This window comes from Otolemur garnettii, unplaced genomic scaffold (assembly GCF_000181295.1).
Source record: "Otolemur garnettii isolate 467f Iridium unplaced genomic scaffold, OtoGar3 scaffold00037, whole genome shotgun sequence".
Taxonomy (NCBI): Eukaryota; Metazoa; Chordata; class Mammalia; order Primates; family Galagidae; genus Otolemur; species Otolemur garnettii.
Window position 1 is genome coordinate 7,645,578 of NW_003852432.1, and position 23,219 is coordinate 7,668,796.

Consider the following 23,219-nt stretch of genomic DNA (forward strand, 5'->3'; position numbering starts at 1 on the left):
ACCCAATTTAAGTGTGACTGCCATTTCTCTCTCTCCTTCCAACGTTTCTTTTGGATGAGACTGTGCAGAGGGATGTTTTCAGATGGGGTCACATATTTCATGGAACTACAAAAGCTTTTGGGAACACGTTTTGAAAACCAGTTATGTATTCCATTTGTCTGCTCCAATGTTACTAAAACATGTTGGGAGAAAAGTAATTTGTCTTGCTACTTGAACTAGGACAAATCATAGACTTGTGAATGAGAGTCTAGTTGGTACAGTGGAAAGAGCCTTACAATGCAAAAGTAGCCTTAGAAGACTAAGTTCCTACGTGCCATTAACTTATCCATTTATTTATTCTTCAAACACTGACTGAGTTCAGATACAGAGGGTCACCAAAAACGTGTATACATTTTAAGAAAGAAAAAAAACTGTATTAAAATTGTAATTCTCAGTATATACTGATAACAAAAGACGAACACAAGCCACATTGAGTACCTCTTGTAGTTGTAGAAGTCAAACGTGTCTGGAATATTACAAATTTAATACAGTTTTTTCCTTTATTAAAATGAATGTATTTGGGGGCACCCTCTATATACTACCAGTTTGTGCCATCTGACAAGCATATATGATAGAAAGATAATTCCATTTCTCCTTAATAAGACCTCTAGTAGGGTTTATACCAGGGACTCTGAAGCTAGAGAGGAAGAACTCCAAGCTTAACTCCAAGGAATCAGTGCTGCCTCTGGGAGGATGATGAGCAGAGATTGATGCTGCCATTTTCTGTCCCCCACCTTTGCTTGCTGGATGTTACTCTCTTTCAAGGAGCAGCATTATGTGAATTGCTGTTTCCTGTGTCCATGGCAGCCATCTCCCTCTTGATCACTGTTTCCCATTGACTACTGCCTTTGCAGTCCATTCTCTATTCTTATTGGGCTGCTTCTCTTCCCCTGGCAAGTTTCTAGATCCTTACTCTGTCTAGACCTTTTTTTGTCTCACGGCACAATTGAACCTAAAATTAAACTTCTGAGACACACTTATTTTGATCAAAAAAGAAAAAGAGGAAAAAATGAATATACTTACTGTGCTTTGAACTCCTTTCAAAAATAATTTAATTAATGATCTTGAAAAATTTCTCTGGTACACCTAAGATCCTCTCATAGCACACGGGTTGAAAAATTACTGGTCTAGACCCTCCACAGCTTCTCCCTTGCTAGACTACACCCTGTGATCACTCCCACTCATCTAACACTCACAGCCAATCTGCTTCTGGCCTGCTTCTCAGGCAGGGTTTTCTTTGGTTTCTTCGGCATAGCTCCTTCCTCTAAACAGCTGCAGAGTCCTGTCAGTTCTGAAGTTACAATTTTGGGAAATTGTCCCCTCTTTTCTATTCTCATTTGGGATGCCCCAGTTCAGACTTTCCTAATTTTTGGTCAAAGAGACACAGAGCCCCATAACTAACTTTACTGCCCCCATTATCTCTCTCTATTTTACTCCAAACCAATGCTTCCAGGTTAATCTAATGCAACTAAGCTCACATTTCTCCTCTGTATGGAGAACTCAAAATACTCCCTCACCAGGTAGTGAAGTATTTACAGATACCTCAAACTTGCCTCAAGCCCTGTACAATCAAGGCTTCCTTGGCTATTTTTAGCTTTCCTGCCCACTTCATTGTTGTCTAGTCTATATATTCTGATCACTGAACACATTTTTCTTGCTTTAATCTTCCCCGCTTTTATTCTGTCTTTCTAGATGGGACTATCTTCTTAGTACTTCTGTTCAAATCGTACCAACCCATTAAGACCTATCTGAAATGCTACCTCTTGAATTAATAATGACAATTATGATGATGATCATTAAAGTAGTTAACATTTCTCAAGTGGTGCCAGACACCATGGTTTTACACGAATTTTTTACATGAAGAGTTTTACATAAATTAATCAATCTTATCCTCTCCATGATTCTGCTGAGATAACTACTATTATTGTTATTCACTTAAAATACATGAGGAAATGACGCACAGAGGGGATAAGTGATTTGCCTAAGTCAGCACAGCTAGTAGAGGAGGATCTGGTACTCGGACCATGGCAGTCCAGTTCCAGCAACGTATTTGTGACAATTTGGCTATTTTAATCTATAACTGCAGACTTTGCCTAAGTGCGTGCCAGTGTGTCTTGAATTGTATAAAACATTTTACATATTTTTTTCATTTTAAACCCAACAACAATCATCTGCTATAGGTAATCATTACATGAGATTCCAGAAGGTCAGTAAAATGTCCAAAGTCACTCAGCAAGAAGTGGATAGAGCTTGGATTCAGACCTTAGAGCTTCTGACTGCCAAGCCCAGTCTCACTTGGCCTTTACTGATTTCTCTAATAAACTCTCTTCAACCTGTGAAGTCCAGTGTATGGCCCTATTATGAATTTCCTTTTGTATACTCAACCCAAACTACGAGACTATAAGCAGCTTGTTAACATGAAGCATTTGCCTTGATCATGGCTTTAATAAAATATTTATTAAATTCAACAATGGAGAGAAAATAAGAACAGTGAGAATAGGAATGGCCAGTACATCAGACTGAGGGTGTTATTGGAAAGGGGTGACAAGAGTGAAATTTTAATGGAAATTTTCTGGATATTGGAAAGATTTCGATTTGGGGAAATGACCTACTAAGTGGGGGGTGGTGGTGGAAATTAATGTAGACTGTCACATGATGTTATGTCTTTGGCAAATATTTGCAAAGTGGCTCTCATAACTTTTTTTCCCTCTTTTGGACTCTTTAGCATTTCATCCTGATTAAAAATATTTTTTAGGAAATTGCTTCTGTATTATATGTACATATTTAACCAAGCAGAATGCATTCATCTTACTTGTCTGTTTTTCTGTATTCATGGTCTTTTTTCACTTTGGAAACCTATAAATCAATTCGTTTGAGAAAGCTACTTTTTATTTTTAAAGACAATTGATATTTCTAAGAGTTGCAATATCTCTGGAATGATTATTATTTTTCTGTTTTTAATTAAATGATAGCTGTGTACATTAATGCAATCAAGGGGTACAGTGTGGTGTTACATATACAATTTGAAATATTTTCATCAACATAGCCTTTATGTAATTTCTTATTGTGTTAAGACGTCTATATTCTACTTTTAGAAAGATTCACTTATACGCTTGTAAGATAATCCTGGAATGATTATTTTAAAAAGAGCTGGCAGCTGGGCTGTTGTGTTGTACATGTAAAAGTAAAAATGCCATTATTCATCAGATGGGTCAAGAAAAAACGAGAGAACCTCCCTCAAAATAGATCTTTATAACCAACTTCCCTCCAAAAGTGGTAACAAGAAACCTCTACAAGTTCAGAGACCACCTATTCAAAATATTCCTGATGAACTTTGGTCTTGAATTTCAGCCTTTTATGAATTATAGGTTTATAGATATAAGTAGTTAAAATATTCAAATTTAAGATCCCCCCCCCAAATTTAGCCCAATTAAATTGAATTTCAGACAAAAAATAAATAATGTGTTAGTATATCCTCTGCAGTACCAAGGATACACATATACTGAAACCTTCTTTACTGTTTATCTGAAGTTAAAACTTATATGGGCATCCTGTATCTTTATTTGCTGAATCTGAAACCCTACTCTCATTAAATTTGTTTTTAATAAGTGTGAAATTGTCATAGAAGAGAAACTTTTATATATTTATATGAGGAGATTAAGAATAATTAAATTCTAATTGCAATGGGAAAACAAGCCAAAAATGACTAGGAAAAAGACAGTGTAACCTGTCAAGACTTTGAAAGTAATTTCAGTAGCAGAAATTCCTTCTCTTTATAAGAGAAATTAAAGCTAAATCGAAATTGATTTTAAGCCTGAGATGGTTACTTCCCAAGGCTTTAGCTGTAGACTAAATGAAATTCATTTGTTATTGCAATTCTACCTTGCTATTAACACAGGCATTAGGAAAGCCGTGCCAGCTCAGGGGGAATGTAAACAGATGGAACAGACATGTTTACGATGTCGACAACAGCTGAATGTCATCATCGGGAGATCATCATTTGTCAGAATGGGATGCTAATATATGCCCAACTGCCAGCAAACCGCAACTAGTCAAGCACCGGTCAGACATTCAGCTGAACGCAGCTTACATGTTTAAGAGTCCCGATTTTACTTAAAGGGGAAGATTTTTCCATCCCCCCCCCCAATTTTATTATTCCAGGGAATTTGCATACGGCTATTGATTGTGTAGAAGTGTTTTTAAAACACTTTGTGAAAATGAAGAGAGACTGAACCAGACTTGGCTGATTTCCTAAATGGAAATCCCGTAAAGTTTTAATGGCCGTGGAGAAATTTTTTTCTCCTTAATTTTTTGGTGTGTAAAATCATAATGCAAAACAGAAATATCTTTAAAGAGTAATTCATTTTCTATGGCCTCTCTGTTGAAGGCCTTCTCTTGTGTGGTTATGCATTTTATAATTACCTAGCTCATCTTAAGTCATTAAGTTAAACTATTAGGTAGACTCTCCTGATTATTTCATTTGTATCTTCGGTTGGTAGCCTAACAACTTGACGTCTAAATGAGGAGCCATCGTATCCTTTACCATGCACAGCATTTGCTCCACGTTTTACCTTTGTTTTCTGTGTTAGACTTATTTTATAAATGGAGAAAAGTGCTGGTGCCCGAAGATACACAGGTGGTAGCTGCTGTCAGCAGTGTTCAAATGCATTCTGGTTTCCCAGTCGGGATGTTTCTCTGCACCACATTGCTGTTACAGCACTGCCCTCATTTTTGTAAGACTTAACTATGATTCATTTATTTCTCCAAGGCATTCTGTAGTTAATTTTTAAACATACAGTCTTTTTCTATCTTTATTATAACAAGAACTCTAAAAATTCTACCATAGTCACCATTCTCTCATATTCCATCAGAGGATCAAGCAGTTTCTCCTTTCTCTCTCACTTTCATACTCTTTTTCTTTCCTTATTTCCTTCTTACACAAGCATTGAGTACTCAGTCTGTGACAGATGCTTTAGAGAGACAAAGAGGAAGGGAATGAATACAAAGAAAATAACAAAACAAAATATAATATTAGATGTGTAAGTAAATTCCTTAACCCAGAATGAGGAGTGACGGCAGGCTTTCAGACAGTTTCACAGAAGAGTCCATACTTGAGCTGGATATTGAGAATGCATAATAAGGGTTTCCTGGTGGGGAAAGGGAAGGATGGGGATTTAGAGCAACACGAAGAGTACGTGTAAACACAGAGTGAGGGACGCTGGCAAGTTAAGCAAAGTGTAGAAATTCTGTATGGCTGTGGTGTTTGTGCCCAGTGAGAACACAAAGTAACTCCGATTGTGAAGGAGGTCTTTTTAGGAGAATCCCTTGGGCTATAGAGAAGCTATGGGTGTTGCCAGCTTGGGATGAAGTGGTGATTCACAGGTAGGACAGGAGACAACAGCTCGTCCTGTTAGTGATTACGCTATAGTCTCCAGAGGCTGTGGATGGGGTATGAACTAAGATGTTGTGAGCTGCACGGTGGTGGATAAAATCAATAGACCTTTCTGAGGTAGAATTATGGATAAAACATTTTTATACGATAGTATGTTTGTTTTATTTGACATCAAGATATTAGGAATTATTCAATATTTATGTGTTTTTGATATAATAGAAACATTATCCCTCCAATGCATGCATTTTATCTTGACTTGTTAGAATTCTTTAAAAACTATTGTATACAAAATTTTATTTGTAATTTTCAAATAATTATATATATTGACAGGATGCAATTTGATGTTTAAACAATAGAAGTGTACACTGTAGAATTATTTAACATGATAATGAACATAAACATCACAATATCTACCTTTGGTGGTGGTTAAGAATATGAAAAATTGTTTTAGCAATTTTGAAATAGGCACTACATTATTTTAACTCTATTCACCATGGTATACAATGGATCACTATGACTTTTTCCTCCTCACATCTCCTTTTTTCCATTCTCCCCTCCCCAGCCCCTGGTCACCACTATTCTCCTCTCTATTTGTGTGAATTCCCCTTCTTCAGATTTCACATTTTTAGATTTTCACGTTCATGGTGGGACCATGTGGCATTTCTCATTCTGCTGCCTTATTTCATGTAACAAAATGTACTCCAGGTTTATCCATGTTATAACAAATTGATCATTTATCATTATTCACACCTGGCTTTCTTTTTGAGCATGGCTAGGAATCAGGGTGTACATCATTCATAATGAATAGTGTTCTTAAACCTTTTCCTTTGGAAGAAAATATTTTTGGTTCAGGAGGAAAGTGTATTTGCTTGGATAAGTTTATCCAAAAAAAAAAAAGGAATAAAGAGAAGAAAAGAATAAGCCTCGTCACTTGAAATAAATATTTATGTATGTGCATTTGTAAAGCATAAAGGAAACTTTTCTTTAATATTATTTTTATTTTTATCTGTTTATTTATTTATTTTTGAGACAGAGTCTCACTTTGTCACCCTTGGTAGAGTGCTGTAGCGTCACAGCTCACAGCAACCTCCCACTCTTGGGCTTAGGTGATTTTCTTGCCTCAGCCTCCCATGTAGCTGGGACTACAGGTGCCCGCCACAATACCTGGCTATTTTTTTTTGTTGCAGTTTGGCCGGGGCTGGGTTTGAACCCACCACCCTCGGTATATGGGGCTGGCGCCCTACTCACTGAGCCACAGTTTAATATTATTTTTAACAAATAGGGTTTGTGAGTATCCTGGAGAATATACAAAAATAAGTTAAAGTGCCTATCTCATCTGAAAGTAAAAGTAAAACAATGAAGAGAGTATATTTGGAAGGGGACAGATAGGTTCAAAAGTTATTGACATTTTATAGTACATAAAGTTTTCTTTCTGCCTAATCAAACATTATCTTTTTCAAATTCCCACTTTCCTAACTTACCGTCTTATAGAAAGTGTTGTCATAAGGTAGATTCTGTAATAAATTCATGTCCCTCATGTGTCTGAGAAGGTTCTGGACACATTTGGTTAGGTCTGAGTGAGAGGCATAATCCACATTTTAATTGAGTCTTGGATTAATATTGTTTTGGCTGTGCTGCTTAGGATATTTCCTATCCCAAGGCACCTTCCTATTTGCATTTTCATGTAAAGATTTTGGTAATGGGGTCCCTGTCTCATATTGTGAGTAATGACCCAATATTCCGTAGAGATAACCTCTCCAGAGACCAGTAACACCTGTTAATCTTTTGAGCTAGGGCTGAGCTTGCACACTTTAGCTGACCCGGCTCTCGAGGCAACAGAAGCCATGTGCACTGTGACCTCTCTAACATGTTCAGCTGTTTTATTGACTTAGTCTTAATGCCTTACCTCTCAGGAGATAGATCACTGACCCTGGTAACACAAAGCCATCGCTAGACCTGAAGATCCTGGCATAATTCACTTCCCTATCCAGTAGTTTGAACAGCATATGAAGAAAACATATACTACTTTGAACTTGACCAACATCTTCAATGAGGAAGTTAGCTCAGCCATTACCAATGTAAATAAAATTGAAAAGGGGAGTAAATTAAGGTACCTTTTCTTAGAAATAATTTTTTTTTGCAGTTTCTGGCAGGGACAGGGTTTGAACCCACCACCTCCGGCATATGGGGCCAGCCCTACTCCTTCGAGCCACAGGCGCTGCCCAGAAATAATTTTCTATATTTACTAAAGTATGGGCATGAACAAAAGGCCATAATATGCCAGTGATTTCTTACCTAAGCTTAAATTTCTGCAGGTACTGAGTAGTCAAAAGACTATTTCTTCAAAACTTGGACTATAGTTTTAATCTATTTTTCCTAAATTTGACTGTCCTCATTCTACTTATGATTCTTAAAGGAAAAGATGTTTAGTGTTGTCTTTTCTTTTAAAAATTTATAGAGACACGTTGGACTTGGTGAATTATTGGCCTTCAGAAATTACCAAGCCTGTGTATGTTGTGACAGTGTTTTGAAAATTGGCTAAAACAGAGGTATGTGTGTATATGCGTTTTAGGCAGCCACTTCTCTTAGGCTGTTAGCATTTTAGTCCCCAGAGATTCTTAACAGAAGGGTGGCTGTTCCATTATCTTGTACAAATATTTGGAAGTGGAATTCCCTTATTTACTAACTATCAGTAATATAATATTTTTAAACCTCCAATCACCAAGAAAGGAAAAATAAACAACTGACATAAAGATACTTAGCACTGAAAGCCTGCAGAGTTTAGTATTTGACAAGACAGAGACTGGAGTTTATCATTTATCATTTAGTGAATGTGGGTCTTTAATCAAACATTTTGTTTATTAAGAATGTTGGCTATGTAGCATGTAGATGGGAGTCAAAGGCTACTATATTTTTAAAATATGAAAATGTCCAGTAAAGTATATTTTGAAATAGTTTTTATTTAGGGGAGATGAAATTCAGTTTGTATTCATTTTTCAAGATAAGCGAATCTGACTTCTGTAGTTTTAGATTAAGTTGAATGTTTACTTATGAAAAAAAGGATCTGAGTTTTGGTTATACAGGAAGAGAGTAGTGGGTGAAAGTCCCCTCTGCAGTGTTTGTGCTTTTTACCTTTCTCTCGGTATAGCATTTTCTTGTGGACGGGGTTCTGAGATGGTTGGTTGATTATCTGCTTGTTTTCTCAAAGAAACTCACAGGAAGAGTGTTCAAGGAAAACATTACAGTGCTGCTTTAATGTGAAAATTCTTTTCTAGTTGAAATTTATATAGAAAACAGTTTGGAAAACAACTGTCTTGTCTATTTGTGGTGAGTTATATATGGGAATTTTGTTTTCTTTAGAAAGTAGGTATTACAAAGTCCTCTCTCCTTAAAGTTGGATGGAATGGAAGTTAAGTATTATTTTGATGGAATATATATTTTCTAAAAATGCCCTTAGTAACTGAAACTGTCATTTCCACTGTTTCTCAACTGCTTACCAAGTTTAATACTTTCCAAAGTACTTTTCAGTGTACTTCTGTGCATGTCTGTTCAGAAGTTTGATTAATGAGAGATTTCTCCCATTATCTCTGATATACTCTACGTACCAGCCACTATTTTTTTTTTGAGACAGAGACTCACTTTGTCACCCTCGGTAGAGTGCTATGGCCTCACAGCTCACAGTACACAGCAACCTCCAACTCCTGAACTTAGTCAATTCTCTTGCCTCAGCCTCCCGAGTAGCTAGGACTACAGGCACCTGCCACAATGCCCGGCTATTTTTTGTTTGTGGTTTGGCCACGGCCGGGTTTGAACCCACCACCCTCAGTATATGGGGCTGGCGCACTACCCACTGAGCCACAGGTGCCATCCTGTTTTTATGTAGCTTTACATGTATTGACTCATTAGATTCACCTTATTGTTCCCCAGTTGTAGAGATAAGGGCACTGAGTGGCAGAGAAGTTAAGTGATTGGCCCAACTAACTGGTAGAGACATAGTCTACATCTAGGATGCTGGGCCCTCCAGCCTGTGCCTGAAAACCACAGGGCTCTCTATATATGCTGCTTGTCATGGATAATTATACCTAGCTCTATTTTCCCTTTTTGAAAACATGGAGCTAATTGTGTTTTTTAAAATTTTTTGAGGAGCAGATTATATTAATATATGTAAATCTCTGCACAGTAAATGATTTGTACATGTACTCAAGTGTGTGTACACACACCCGCAGGTGCACATTTGCATACACATATATACATATACTTGACCTTTCACCTTTTATGTACACACACTACTTAGATATATACACCCATATATATATCTCCTCAGCAAATAAACTAAATCCAGGCCTTCTCCATAGAACGAAATCACTAATAACATAGAATTCTAAGCTCCATAATTTTGTGACTGAATTGAACGGTCATGGAATATAATTCAACTCACACTGATTTGGGGAAACTATATTTACCTATTTAATGAGCAGTATATCAGAAGATACCCAAATTTCCAGGCAGAGTCTAGTCTGGGTGGGATCCATGAATCACATTTAAGTATACACTGTTTATATTTTTGCTATGCCACTCCTATGTTGAAGTGCTGAAGGTGCATTCAGGGAAAGGAAAATGTTACTCAAGCATTTAGAAAGCCAATCACCACTCACCCCCATTGACTCCAATAACCCTGAAATGTAATTGGGCTACTTATAATTTTCAGCCTTTTAGGATTCCTTTTCCTACATAAAACGTAGTGAACATCCTTCAGTTACCAAGCCACTTCTCTTGGATGTCAAGGCCTGGGATGGGGTAGTATGGGAGGGGCTGTGGTTTATTTTAATTTCGTTCTTACTTTTATCAAAGCAGGCTCCAAGTACATGCTGTAGACACGGATTTAGTTCTAAAAGATTTATTAGGAAGCATAGTGGTCCTTCACCCCTGCCATTTCCACACCCAAAAGGCAGTTACTTTCAACTTGGTTTTAGCAGATTCTTTTGGAATTGACTTCCATAAGTCTAAATCACATATTGTTATAACTTCCCCTATTTTTTTAGTTTTTAGTTTTAGAGACTGTCCTGTGACTTCTCCTTCTGAGAAATGAAGAACTGGCACCCTTTCTGCTGTGCTCTTCCCTGCATTCCTATCTCACCTCAACCGAGACATATTACCATGTTGGTTGGATGGGTGTTTACGTGACTGACTGCGTAAATGCGGTTCACAGCTGGGTTTCCTTTCTGCAATGACATGTTGTTTTTCTTGGAATTAACAAATTTCCTTGTTTGTTTGCTTAGTTTTTGTGTATTTGTACTTAATTAGACTCTAAATTACTTCCCCTGGTGTAAGTTTTGTCTGTCTATATTCAACTATAGTGGACCTCTCCTTGATGATGTTTAAAAAAATAAAATCTCTCAGCACATTCCTGAGCTGCCCCGTCTAGGCGAGCTGAAGCTGTCACGCTATCATGGGATATCCTCTCACTACCATTCTGGGATTTCCTTTGCCTCCCTTTTGTTTTAAATCCTGTTTCCTGGATTCCGAGTCATTGTCTTTCTCTGTTTATTCTCTCATTTTAGGAAGCACATCTTCCAGTAGTTTCCTGAAAAGGCATACATAAGAGATTTTTTAGAAGCCTGAAAATGGCTTGATACACCCTTATGCATTACTTTTGATGGCTATAGAATTAGGTGGGAATTCATTTTCCCCCCAGGACTTTGAAGATATTCTTTCACTGCCCTCTGGCTTCCCACACTCTGTGAAGAAGTCCAGTGCTATTTGGGTTTGGTTTGAGCTGTGCACCTCTGTAGGAAAGGTATGTAAATTTGATCTTTACTCCTCTGTTCACAATGCTGTACTTCATCCTCTACTGAACCTGCTATCCACGGCCCCCAGTCTCTTTATTTTAGCGCCTCCAATTCTTCAAACGTCTCTAACGGAAGAGGCCGGATTATAGTCACCTGGCTGCACAGTGTGTAGGAAGGTACCTAGGGGTGGTGGATGGGGGCTGTGGGAGGAGGGCTTCTCATGTCTTCTAAATGACTTTCATCAAACCTTCCTCTTGTTAGTTGCATCTTTATCCACCTCCAGAAGTACCCAGAGCTGCCAGGGCCTGAGTGTTTGGGGATCTCTCTTCTGAATCAGCTTATTCCCAGCTTTTCCCACTATGGGTTTAGCATTCAGCTTTGGGGGAGCTACTGAGACATTTTCTACTTTTCTGTCCACTTTTCACTTTTACAAAATATACTTGCTCTTCTCTCCTTTTCTTCACCCACCAACGGGATTAAGCCTTTTAAAATATCCCTTTATTGTTCTTTTAGTGAGGTTTTAAGAGGAAGAGACAAGGGTATGTGTTGAATCTGCTTTCTTCAAGGGGAAATTCTAGGGTAATGGTATCAGGGAATCAGATTATTTATATAAATGAAAGTTTCTGTAAGAAAAAAATTCTTCCTTGACATTTTTATTATTTTGGTCTGTGTACATATAAGGAAGCAGCCTAACCGTTACTGGGGGCAATGAGTTCCCTTTTCTTCTATTAGGAGATTCATGTGCCTGCACATCCCCCAGGGCTTAAATAGGAAGGGGAGATGTCATGCCCTTCCCTCACTCCTTAAATACTTCAAGTGCACAGAAGGACTGGTAACCTATGTCATCTGGCCATTCTTTTGCCAACCCTAGTTAGTTTAAGATAACAGCTGAATTGATTTCGGTACTTCTTTAGAAGGTCCCCACCCTCCACACCCATCCTGCTTTAGTTTTCTAATAAAGATGTTTTGAAAAAGCCCAGCTCTATTCTCACTGGACAGGGATTTTACTAAAGATTTTAGCCGATTCCGGTTGGGAATATATGTCCTTTAGTGGGAGCAACACTGATAGTTTAGGAAGATAAACAATTTTACACACCATCACCTCTAATTATAAGGACATCTATTCAAGAAGTATCTATCCTGTGCCTGCTGGGTGCCAGACAGTGTGTTAGGTGTTTAAAACACCGTGATATCTCTAGTCCACATGGAGTTTATCTTTTAATAGATACTGTTATATAATTAATAATGACTACCATTTACGGAGTGTGTACAATGTAATAATACTTTAGCTCCTGGAATACTTTGCATAGCATGGTAAGACGATTTTAACATCTTATTTTGTTAATGAGGAAACTGAGGCTTAGTGATTTTTCCTAGGCCATCTAGTGTATGTGGAAAGTAACCTGAACCTGAAGCCAGTTCTTCTATTTTATTTCAAAGACTATGTTCTTCCCTTGTGCAACTTAAAAAAATTCAACAAAGCAATTTCATATACATTGTTTTATCTAATCTACTCTTACCTAACCTAGTGAGGGCACTCATTTTTGAACTGAAACCTGTTTTTTCTCGGTTTGGTTGTTTGGCAAAAAAAAAAAAAAAAAAATCTCTAATTAAGCATCATTTTGGGATATGTCCTATTATCAGTGCCTAATTAGATGCAGTTTTTTTCTATGAACATTTGTGGAACACACATTTTAATTTAATTATAGGAGAGGAGCTATTTTAAGGAACTTTGTATTGAATAATTTTTCAAAGCAAATAAAGTAGCTTTTACTACAAATAATTACATTCTATTTTCCTTGTATAAACACACATTTTCTCATTCTTCATTTGTTTAAAATGTTTGGTTGATAGTAGCTTGGGAGAGACGGGGAGAGTCTGCATGTTGCTCCCTTTCTTTATACATGTGAATTGTCTTAAATATTTAAAGACACACTGGATTGTCGTCGTATACTTCACAGAAAAGACACTGGTAAAGCAGACCAGCAATATTTAAAATAGAAATGTGTAGGCAAAGGTCAAGGGCAGCCAGATGTTAATAAGACGCTCAGGGTTCACATTAGAGAAAGCCAAGGAAATACCAAAATGGGTCTTTTTAGTTGGCAAACAGGTCATTATTTCCACCAACTTTCCATTGACGACCTGCTCTGTGACAAGTACTACTTAGGCACTGGGACAAAATGACGTGTAAAAACAAGGTCTTTGCCAACCAGCACTGACGGTCTGGCAGTCGAGCCAGCGCTGTGACTTGTGGGCAAGGCAGCCAAGTGGTTTGGAAGTCGAAGCATCTGAGGCCTAAAGTACAGGAGACAAGGGAGCCCTGATGCACAGAGGGAAAGAGAAAGGGAACATGGTCATGAATAGCAGGTGAAACACTCAAAAACAAGGATGAGGAAGAAACTGTGGCCCTAAGTGTGGGAAGAGAGAAGTTGCTCTCGTATGTTCCACAAAGTAGTACAGAACAGCATTTGCATAAGGCTATACAATTTCCAAAGCATTTTCACATCTATCTGTGGAGATTTTGTCTTCGTTATATAGATGATCAAACTGACATCAAGGAAGTTAAATGATTTGGTAAAGATCTCACAGTGTCTCTCCGAGTTGGGTTTGAATACAAGGAGAAGAGAGCGTGAGTTGACTGTACAGATCATTTTATCCAACCACATGCCCTGGGAAAGTAGGAAGCATGAGAGACACGTGCTGACACAGCAAGGGAGATGCGTACACGTTCCCAGGATGCCGAGGAAAAGATGCTTGTGTAGTCACCTGGGATATGAATGTGCACTTCATTCCATGCAAAGCTCAGCAAGCGCTGTTGCTTCATTTTCTGCTGGTTTCATACTATTGAAACTATGGATTAATACTATGTTTTACATATAGCCCTTAATTTAAACCTATCCCTTAAAATAATGGCTGAATGATTCTCTGTGCAGTAATCAGTATGAGAAATGCTTTTATCAAGGACTCAGATCTCACCGCAAAAGAAAACTTAGGGGTAGATGCATGTGGTCTATGTATATTGTATTGATATTTAGCATTTTCCTTGGAATTGGGAGACTGCATGTTTTAGGCTACTGCAATAACAACAAAACAAAGACAGCTGAGCATAAAGTTGCAACATCATTTCTAAAAAATATTTTATTTGAATTAAATTGTAAGTTGCATTTATTCCAAGAAAGTTATATTATGTTAATGAAACTTGTATTTTCAACCTTATGGTTAAACTAATCAGTGTTCCTAAGTGTTAGTGGAATAAACACAGAGGAGTTGTTTTGTATGGGAGGAATCGCATCAAATGAAATCATTGGAAATCTAAAAGGTAGGATTATTTGGAGTTTTTCCAGAGTTACAAGAGTGTCCAAGTCATAGGAAACTTACCCTCTTCCTCCCAACCTTGGTAATCTTCATTTAGAACTTGGAATCAAAGATGATTTTAGATACATATGCTTTCCTGTGGATGCCTAAATTATGGTATTGCTAGCCTATTGCAATGCTAATTTCAGGAAGTCAAAGGTGATATCATGCCTCCTGTTATAATATGCCCGTATTTGGAATCCATAGGCTTGGCAGAGTTGCTCATACATTGCGTATACTGGCCACTTGCCCATGGCTCTGTGCTGGGGTCTTGCAGATGGAGCAGTGCTGGTGGCATTTGCAAACTGATCAGCTACTCCAGAAAAATGAGAGAGATGACTCCAGTGGGACTTAAAGGTTATAAAATCAGTCTAGCAATCTGTTACGATTATGCCCAAGGCAAAGTCAGGGTATCTCTTGTTCTCTTTATAAATACTATCCATGTCCCTGTCTATTTTTTAAACGTATCTACGTTTTCAAGGCTGCTTTGGTTTACGTTATAACCAGATCCAATTTGAAAAGAATTTAAGTTAAGGATCCAAGAGAGCAAGGGTATCCTTGGTCTCGGCAAATTTTCTCTGTAGTCTCAGTGTCTCCTAGGGTCTTTTCTTACCAAAGATAAAAACCATAATGAAGCATATAGTTAATGAACATGTGGTGTCTTTTTAACAGAAGGGGCAAATATAATGTATTTTTATGTCCAGCAATCACTTAAGTATAACATTAAAGAGAGCTTGGAGAAAAACTGGCCTGGAGTACATTGTTCACAAAATTTCTTCTAATCATCATTTCAAGGCTGAAATCTTTAAGTAAGGACTAGAAATAACAATACTTGGAAATGACATCTCAGTAGATTGGAAGTAACCAAGAGTACTACATATGCTGAAAATAAAAGTAGCCTGTAAAATGGGATCCTCTTAACAAAATAGTACATTACTTTTTGAATCAATTATTATCAGGCTGTGCCCTTGTCTAAGAAAGGATGCAGTTCTGCATTCTTTATTTTTATATAAAAATATGAAGAAAAAAATTAAAACTAAGAGCAGTTGTCACAGAAGTAGTATAAAATATCCCCATATTCTGTATTTTTGATTTCACTCCTCCACCCTTTCTTGCAAAAATTATGAGCAAAGACACTGAAAGTTTAAATCCTGTTGTCTCACAATCCTAAATCAAGTTAACTTTTCCCATTTCCCTCTTATCATCCTACTTCAGCAATCTTTGATTTGATTTATCGCACCTTGCTTTTCTACAGGCCATTTTTTTTCATAAAATAGCCAAAATTAGGTTTTTATAATGCACATCGGATCACATCTGCTATGGATTTACGTTGTACTTAAAAATAAAATTCAAAATCCTCCCCATGGCTCACGATGATCTGGTTCTTCGTATCTCTCAGCGACATCCACTGTGCCTCATTCCTCTGGCTTCTGTGCTCCAGCTACCACTGAGATTTGTTTGTTTGTTTGTTTTTTAAGACAGAATCTGTTGTCCTGGGTAGAGTGCTGTGGCATCATAACTCACAGCAACCTCAAACTTTTGGGTGCAAGGGATCCTCTTGCCTCAGCCTCCTGAGTAGCTGGGACTACAGGTGCCCTCTACAACGCCTGGCTCATTTTTCTATTTTTTTGTAGAGATGAAGTCTTGCTCTTGCTCAGGTTGGTCTTGAACTTGTGAGCTCAGGTGATCCACTCACCTCCGCCTCCCAGAGTTCACCATGGCTGGTTTTATTTTGTTCTGACCAACTCACTCTAGCTAGATGGATGTTTCCCGTTCCCTGACTCTTTGCTGGACTTTCCTGCCAACTCTGCACATTTTTTTGTGGTTTTTATTTGCCTAATTGTCTCTTTTCTCCTCTTTGTCTCAAACCAATTTACCTCTTGGTAAGCTGCAGGGTATTTTACCCACTTCATATGATTCCTAAATCCCTAACCATGCCTTATCAGAAGTTTTCATATCTTTTATATTTCTAGGTACCTTCCGATGATTGGAAACTTACTATTTATTTTAAATATGTATGTATTTTAAAGTGTCACAGGCAGTTAAAATTTTGTTACATGTTGTATTTTTTTTCTAAAAATATAATGGGGGCTGAGTTAAAATTTACTTATCAGCAGAGCCCTGAACTTGTTGACCTTACTTCAACTACTTTGAAAGAAATAAAGCCCAGTTTCTTAGAGAATCTGGTTATAGCTTATTGAACTAGGATATGTCAATTCTTATTTAACCTAATGAAGATATTGGCATTTGTGAACGATTTGTCTCAGGATGTGACTAGTCAACAATGTTCCACTTAAGTGAGTATTAAATGCTATATGTAGATGTTTCTAAATTTGCTGAAAGTTTCTGCTTCTGTTCCCAAGGAGCAGCCTAAAAATGTACCTGTTTTCTTTCTTTAGATGGATGTCATATTGAATCACATTTAGTTTGATGATCATACTTTTTTTTTGGTTCTCTACTTAGAGCATACTTTTCTGTTTTTCTACAGTACTTTGGAAGTTTACTTGTCATTTTCTGTGTAGAACTGGCTTGTGGTGTTTGGACATATGAACAAGAACTTATGGTGAGTTCAAAATGTGATGTCATATTCTTCTTAGCAAAGTATCTCAAGAAGGGAAGAAAAAGTATCCAATGTACTCACTCTTACTATAAAACCAATTTATAGCTTTCTTATGAAAGCTATAACCCAATTATAGCCCAAGAAGAAAGGGAGAGGGAGGGCAGGGGAGAGGGGAGGATGGGTGGAGGGAGAGTAGTTGGTGGGGCCACACCTACAGTGCATCTTACAAGGGTACATGTGAAATTTACTAGGTGTAGCATATAAATGTCTTAACACAATAACTAAGAAAATACCGTGAAGGCTATGTTGACCAGTTTGATGAAAGCATTTCAGATTGTGTGTAAAACCAGTGCATTGTATGCCAATAAAAAAAAAAAAAAAGTGATGTCACCACAATCTAAAACAATAGGCATTGACTTTTTAAATTAGATACTTTAGACTAATTAAGGCACATAATTATTAGTTTGAGTGTTTATACTCCACGGTAACAATGAATAATTCCAATATTAATGAAAAATAACATCTTCTTTTGTGTGTCTAAGGTAGCACATGTTCAAACCATTCCTTGTAATATTTTATCTGGTATATTGTGACAATGTCTTTAATTCTACAGTTTGTTTAAATGTGGAAAATAATTTTTACCAACTTCTGATTTAAGAATAGGAAAGATTCACATTTGTAGCAAGATTTGTTTGAGAATGCTTGAACACCTCCCTGTGAAGCCTTATCCAAGGCCAATGGCAACAGTGCAGGGGTGAGGAGGAAGCCTGCCTGTCCTGTTGCAGCAAGCTGAACCGGCTCCTATGTTAAGTGTATTGAAGAGCTGCTGTGCACTTGGCATGGTCTAGAAACACTCTCAAAGTTTGACACTTGGCTACTTGAAAGCAGTTCTTCATCAAATGCTCTCTTTTATTTCAGCAATCAAAATCACTGGAACAACTTTTATAGCTGTGATAGAATGGCTGAGGATAGGAGATTTTCCATCTGAAGATTTTCCCAGTCATGTCTGGCTTACCTCTCGCACTTTACCCTTGCTTGCATTGGGTGTTACTACTTATTTAGTATTTGCTCACTTCATTGGTGAAAATTAGCACATTTATTACTAGTGAGGTTGAGCACATTTGCGTGTCTGTGACTGCTGGCTGTTTTCATGGAGGCAGGCCAGATTTTCCACCGTGAATATCGCAGAGTAATTCTGTTTTAGTAAAATGGCATTTTTCAACATGTATTATAGTTCTTGGACCATCTGCAGTAAGAGTCACGCAGGGTGATTCTTGAAAATGTTCATTATTGGTTTCCAACCCAGAGGTACTAAATCAGAATGGAGGGAAAGCCAGGGAAGGAAAGGGCAAGGAATGGGCATTTGGATTTCTGACAAGTTCCCCGTATGCCTTAAACATCTACAATTTAAGAACTCTTAAAAAGAGAGGGAGGTTATATACTGTCTGTTACAGAAAAGCAGAGCATTTGGCAATTGTGCAGTAAAGTTGTTTCTGGCGCTGATGCGGTTATTGGAGATTCTGTGGTGAATCTGCTACTGTACTGTGAGGCTGTTTTGAATACTAAGTAGTAACCACAGATTAGTGGCTACGCAGCATGCTCCAATTTACATGTAAATGGTGCTTTGGGGTTCACATGTATGAATCCCTGTGAAGACAGTTATGCTTCTGGTGTATGATGACTCTCAGGAAGAAGAGGAATTTATGAAAAAATTAAAAACTCACAGCATGTTCTAACTAGTTTAATGTAAAGTTAAGACTTTCTTCCAAAGAAAAATCTCCCATTAAAATAGGAATTCTCTTGCTGTCCTTGAGAGTCTTATTTTGAATATTGAGGGGAATGAAAAAGGGTTGATTTCAAGGGCGTGGTTTCTACGTTTTATTGGTAAAGAGACTGTCTCTCTTAATTTCTCCTGTTTTCAAATGATGCATTTATCTCCTTGACATACAAGCAACCGACACTAAGTCTTATAATTAGTTTTCAATCCCCTTAACTCAGCTTCTGACTGTTCTGTTGGGTAATAAAAGGTTTTAAAAAATGAGTTTACGTTCTCATGAATTTTTAAAATGGGTCATAGAGTGTATATTTCATACTATTTGATAAATCTCCTAAGGTATAACAAGTCCAAACTGGATTAATGTAAGATGTTGAAAAGGAAATGTTTGGATTCAAACGTAATGTAAACACGAGGAAACCAGAAGAAACTTTTACTTGTTTAGATACTTTATTCTATTCTTTTATGGGTCAGTCTGCGACTAGCTCCTGAGTATTGCAGCACTAAACGGGTGCCCACTGCGATTTCAGCTGAGGGTATACATCACTGTTTTGCTTGTATAAATCTTTCCCATTACATCATCAGGATAGAGCAAGGGCTGTTTAAAAGTAGACTGTGGAAAGTGGTCCTTAAAAAAAAAAAAAGTTTGTCAAGTTTTTTTATTGCTTTTGCACTAATAGCAGTGTGAATGAAAAGTGCCATTAAAGTTTATTATCTGCCAAATTTTGCAGAAGTCAACCTTTATATAGAGTGGGCTTTGTGCGCTTAGCTGTTCCATGCAAGGAACCAATCCCTGTGTGTGTTACTTTATGGCCTGATCCCAGTATTTTGTGCTGGAACCTCAATGGTCTTCTCTGTTTTCTTGCCACATTTGGTCTCAGACGATTGTGGTCACAGTGAGGAAACAGCCTGTATTTATTTTGGAGGGTAAAACAATTTTTAAAAGATTGTATATTAATTAAATTAAGAACTTGACATCAGACAGTCTGTATCCCCATTGTTCTGCCTTTTATATGGGTTCACCCCCTGTTTGTTATTCCTTCTAAATAAAATCTGTCAATCATATTAATTACTTTGGATTATACATTTCTAGAGAAGTTATTTTGCTTCTATTTATTTTATGTCCAAAAGGATATGAGACAACAATAACCTACAAAGATTAACTTGAACTTTGACTAATCCCTAAACTTTGTTGCAGCCATATGAACACAATGCACCCATTCAGCCCATTATTTAGGGAGCAAATAATGCGTTCCCAAGTGACTTGGTGTTTTCTTTCGTATTGTGTATTTTCAAGTAATAAAAAAAATTACAAAAAATAAATATGGCCAGAATTTTTTCTAACTATTTCTATTGCTATCAGTATCTTAAGAAATTAGATTTCAAAATAATCATAATCTGGAGTTCTACTGGAAGTTTATTTACTCATCTCTCCCCTTTGTTTTAGCTCTCGACCTTTTTGGCATTTATTGAACATCACGCTGTATCACTAAGCTTGGTCTGTGTTACTGAATAGATCAGATGTGGGCGCCTTATCTAGTAGCTCAAGAGTTGCATTAATACTACATATGTGGCAAGACTAGGGTTTGGCTTCTTTCTCCTGGACTTGCAAATAAAACATACCCTGTTTGTTATGTAGACCATATTTCTGGTCATCTGTCGTGTTGCTTACCTAAAGTTCTGCCATGGTTAAATGCTCTGGAACAGACATGAAGTTGAGAATAGAAGCATAAAAATATGCTTTACTTTGAGAACAGTTCTTTCTAAAATGCTAGCATGTCTTCAAAATCCAAATTTTGGAAAGGTGTTCACAAAATTATCCCAGAGTTGAGACTTGACCTGAGCTGGAATTATTTCCTTTCCTACTTCTCTTCCCTTTATTTCAGTACCATTATCTGTAGTTCCTTCGAAGAAGGACAACTTCATAGCATTATGGAATGACACCAAAGGGCATTTCTTTGCGGACATCCTGTGTTCTGAGGAGCTCTTCAGGTGGAGCTGTAGGATGTACAGTTAACTGCGTGTTTTGTCATTTCCTTGAGCATTATAGGGATTTCTTATTCCTGCACTTATATAATGGACCTCCTCATTTAGCACAAAAATATATACATAGAGATTGTCCAATAAATATCTCATAACACCGAGTTTAGTTTAGGCTACAAACAAATATAAATTTGATGTAGTATTTGTCAGGTATAATACATTCCAAGTATGTGTGAGTGTGTGTGTGGAGTTACTGTGTTCGTGAACATGTGAGTAGATCTGTGTTCCTGTGTTATACTTGTTGATATCTTCCTTTTATCTCCAGGTTCCAGTACAGTGGTCGGATATGGTCACTTTGAAAGCCAGAATGACAAATTATGGCTTACCTAGGTACCGGTGGCTTACTCATGCTTGGAATTTTTTTCAGCGAGAGGTAAGTGATACAATTTCTAAGGCAGAGAGTATGGAGTAAGTAGCACACTTTCCAATGAGATAGTCAAAGCTTTTGCTTTGGTAATTTTGTCCATGCTGAAAAATTAAAACTATGACTCTGTTACCTCTGGTGCAGTGCTTTATAGAGAAATAAGGAACTCCATGGTCTGCCTTTCTCCCCACATAGGCCGTTTCCTCTTCATTTTACAGGGCTCACAGTTATTTAAGAACTTCTTAAAAGCCATTCTCCTAGACAATTGTGAGGATTCCTTACTTGATAAATATCCAGTCTCGACTTGAATAGATATTTCATGACTTTTACAGCTATGAGTATTTTAAACATCATTTTAATTTTCTGACTGATCATTCTCATTTGGGACATGAATGGCATGATTTTTGTAATCAGAAAAAGCTTGGTTTAAGGCCCAACTATGCTGCTTACTACGAAGTGAACTTCAGTATTTGTACAACCTTCTTAAACCTCAGTTTCCTCACCTGTAAAATGGGGATAATAAAGGTTATTTAGAAGATTAAGCGATTTCAGCTTGTTCTCATTTACCTTCTTATAAAGTGTAGGTGTCTCTGGCCTGGGTTACCTGATGGTAACACAGCACTGCACCCCACCATCTTCTTTTTTGCTTTTTATTCTTTTTTTTTTTTTTGAAACAGAGTCTCACTATGTCACCCTCAGTAGAGTGCTGTGGTGTCATAGCTCATAGCAACCTCAAACTCTTGGGCTTAAGCAGTTCTCTTGCCTCAACCTCCCAAGTAGCTGGGACTATAGGCACCCACCACAATGCCCAGCTATTTTTTGGTTGCAGTTGTCATTGTTTAGCAGGCCCAGGCTGGGTTCAAATGCACCAGCCTTGGGTATATGTGGCTGGTGCCACAACCACTGTGCTATGGGCACTGAGCCCCCACCATCTTCTTAAATGGGCATTATAGTTGTTCATAATTGGTGACTTGAAGGTAACCATGCTTCAAACTGTTTTCTCAAGCATCTTCCTCACAATTAGAGTGATATTCCCAGATGATTAAGTTATCTCAATTTTCCTGTAACTTCTCTTAGTTAGCACTGGGCCACAAGGCATTTGAGATTCAGTGCCTTACGTGATAAGTAGCCAGCTCTCTGCTCAGTTACTCAGTTCTGGATATGAGCCAAGGTTCAAGTCCAGGACAGATCTCCAAATCTGGCTATCTGTGTTACTGTTGTTGAGATGGTGAAAATTATCATTGTAACACAGATTTCCTGTTTATTTCAATGCTTCCTGACTTTATTTGTTTACTATGCACTTGTACTAAAACAACACGAAGGGAAAATCAGGGAAGCATTAAGGAATTTATAGTAAGCTGTGTTCATCTGCTGTCCCTGAGAGGAGCTGCCCAGCGCTCTTATATTCTGGAATTTATCCTGTGGACCTTGATAATTCAGGTTAAAAATTGAACTGAGTTTTCTTCTGATGGGGTCTCCACATATAGCAGAGGTTCTTAACCTGTGGGTTGAGACCCTTTTTAACAATGAAAATACATTGCGGGATGAGGAAGGTTGAGAACCTGACTTAGAGGGCCAGTGTATAAGCTGCAAATGATAGTACACTAATTTTTAGATTTGTTCTGCAGTAAGATCCTTTCTTCTTATCAAAGCCTATTATACATAAGCAGAGATGGTAAGGACTCCCAGGCATAGTGAAAGAATTTCTAAAAGCACCTTTTTTGAATGACTTCCATAAGAATGTATTACAACTATAATACAAATTTATTTCCACACAGTTCTGGAGGGTGGTAGTTCAAGGTGAAGGTGTGGGCAGGCTTGTTTGTGTCCTGAAGGCTTTCTCTTTGGCCATCTTCTCCCCGTGTCTTCACGTTGCCTTCCTTCCCTGGGTCCCTCTGTTCAGA

The 23,219-nt window shown here is 37.6% G+C and overlaps 1 protein-coding gene across 2 annotated transcripts in view; it reads left to right on the plus strand.

The window, feature by feature from the left end:
* Window positions 1–23,219, plus strand: part of TSPAN12 (tetraspanin 12) — an 83,532-nt gene that overhangs the window by 17,380 nt on the left and 42,933 nt on the right. The window contains exons 1-3 of one of the 2 annotated variants that reach the window (XM_023513224.1): window positions 11,061–11,228; window positions 17,063–17,137; window positions 21,217–21,324. In XM_023513224.1, the coding sequence (XP_023368992.1) occupies window positions 11,088–11,228; window positions 17,063–17,137; window positions 21,217–21,324 (324 nt within the window). In that variant the 5' untranslated portion in view covers window positions 11,061–11,087. Of the gene's footprint in view, window positions 1–11,060; window positions 11,229–17,062; window positions 17,138–21,216; window positions 21,325–23,219 lie in introns of those variants that run through there. The other variant, XM_003789788.3, reaches the window with a different exon arrangement.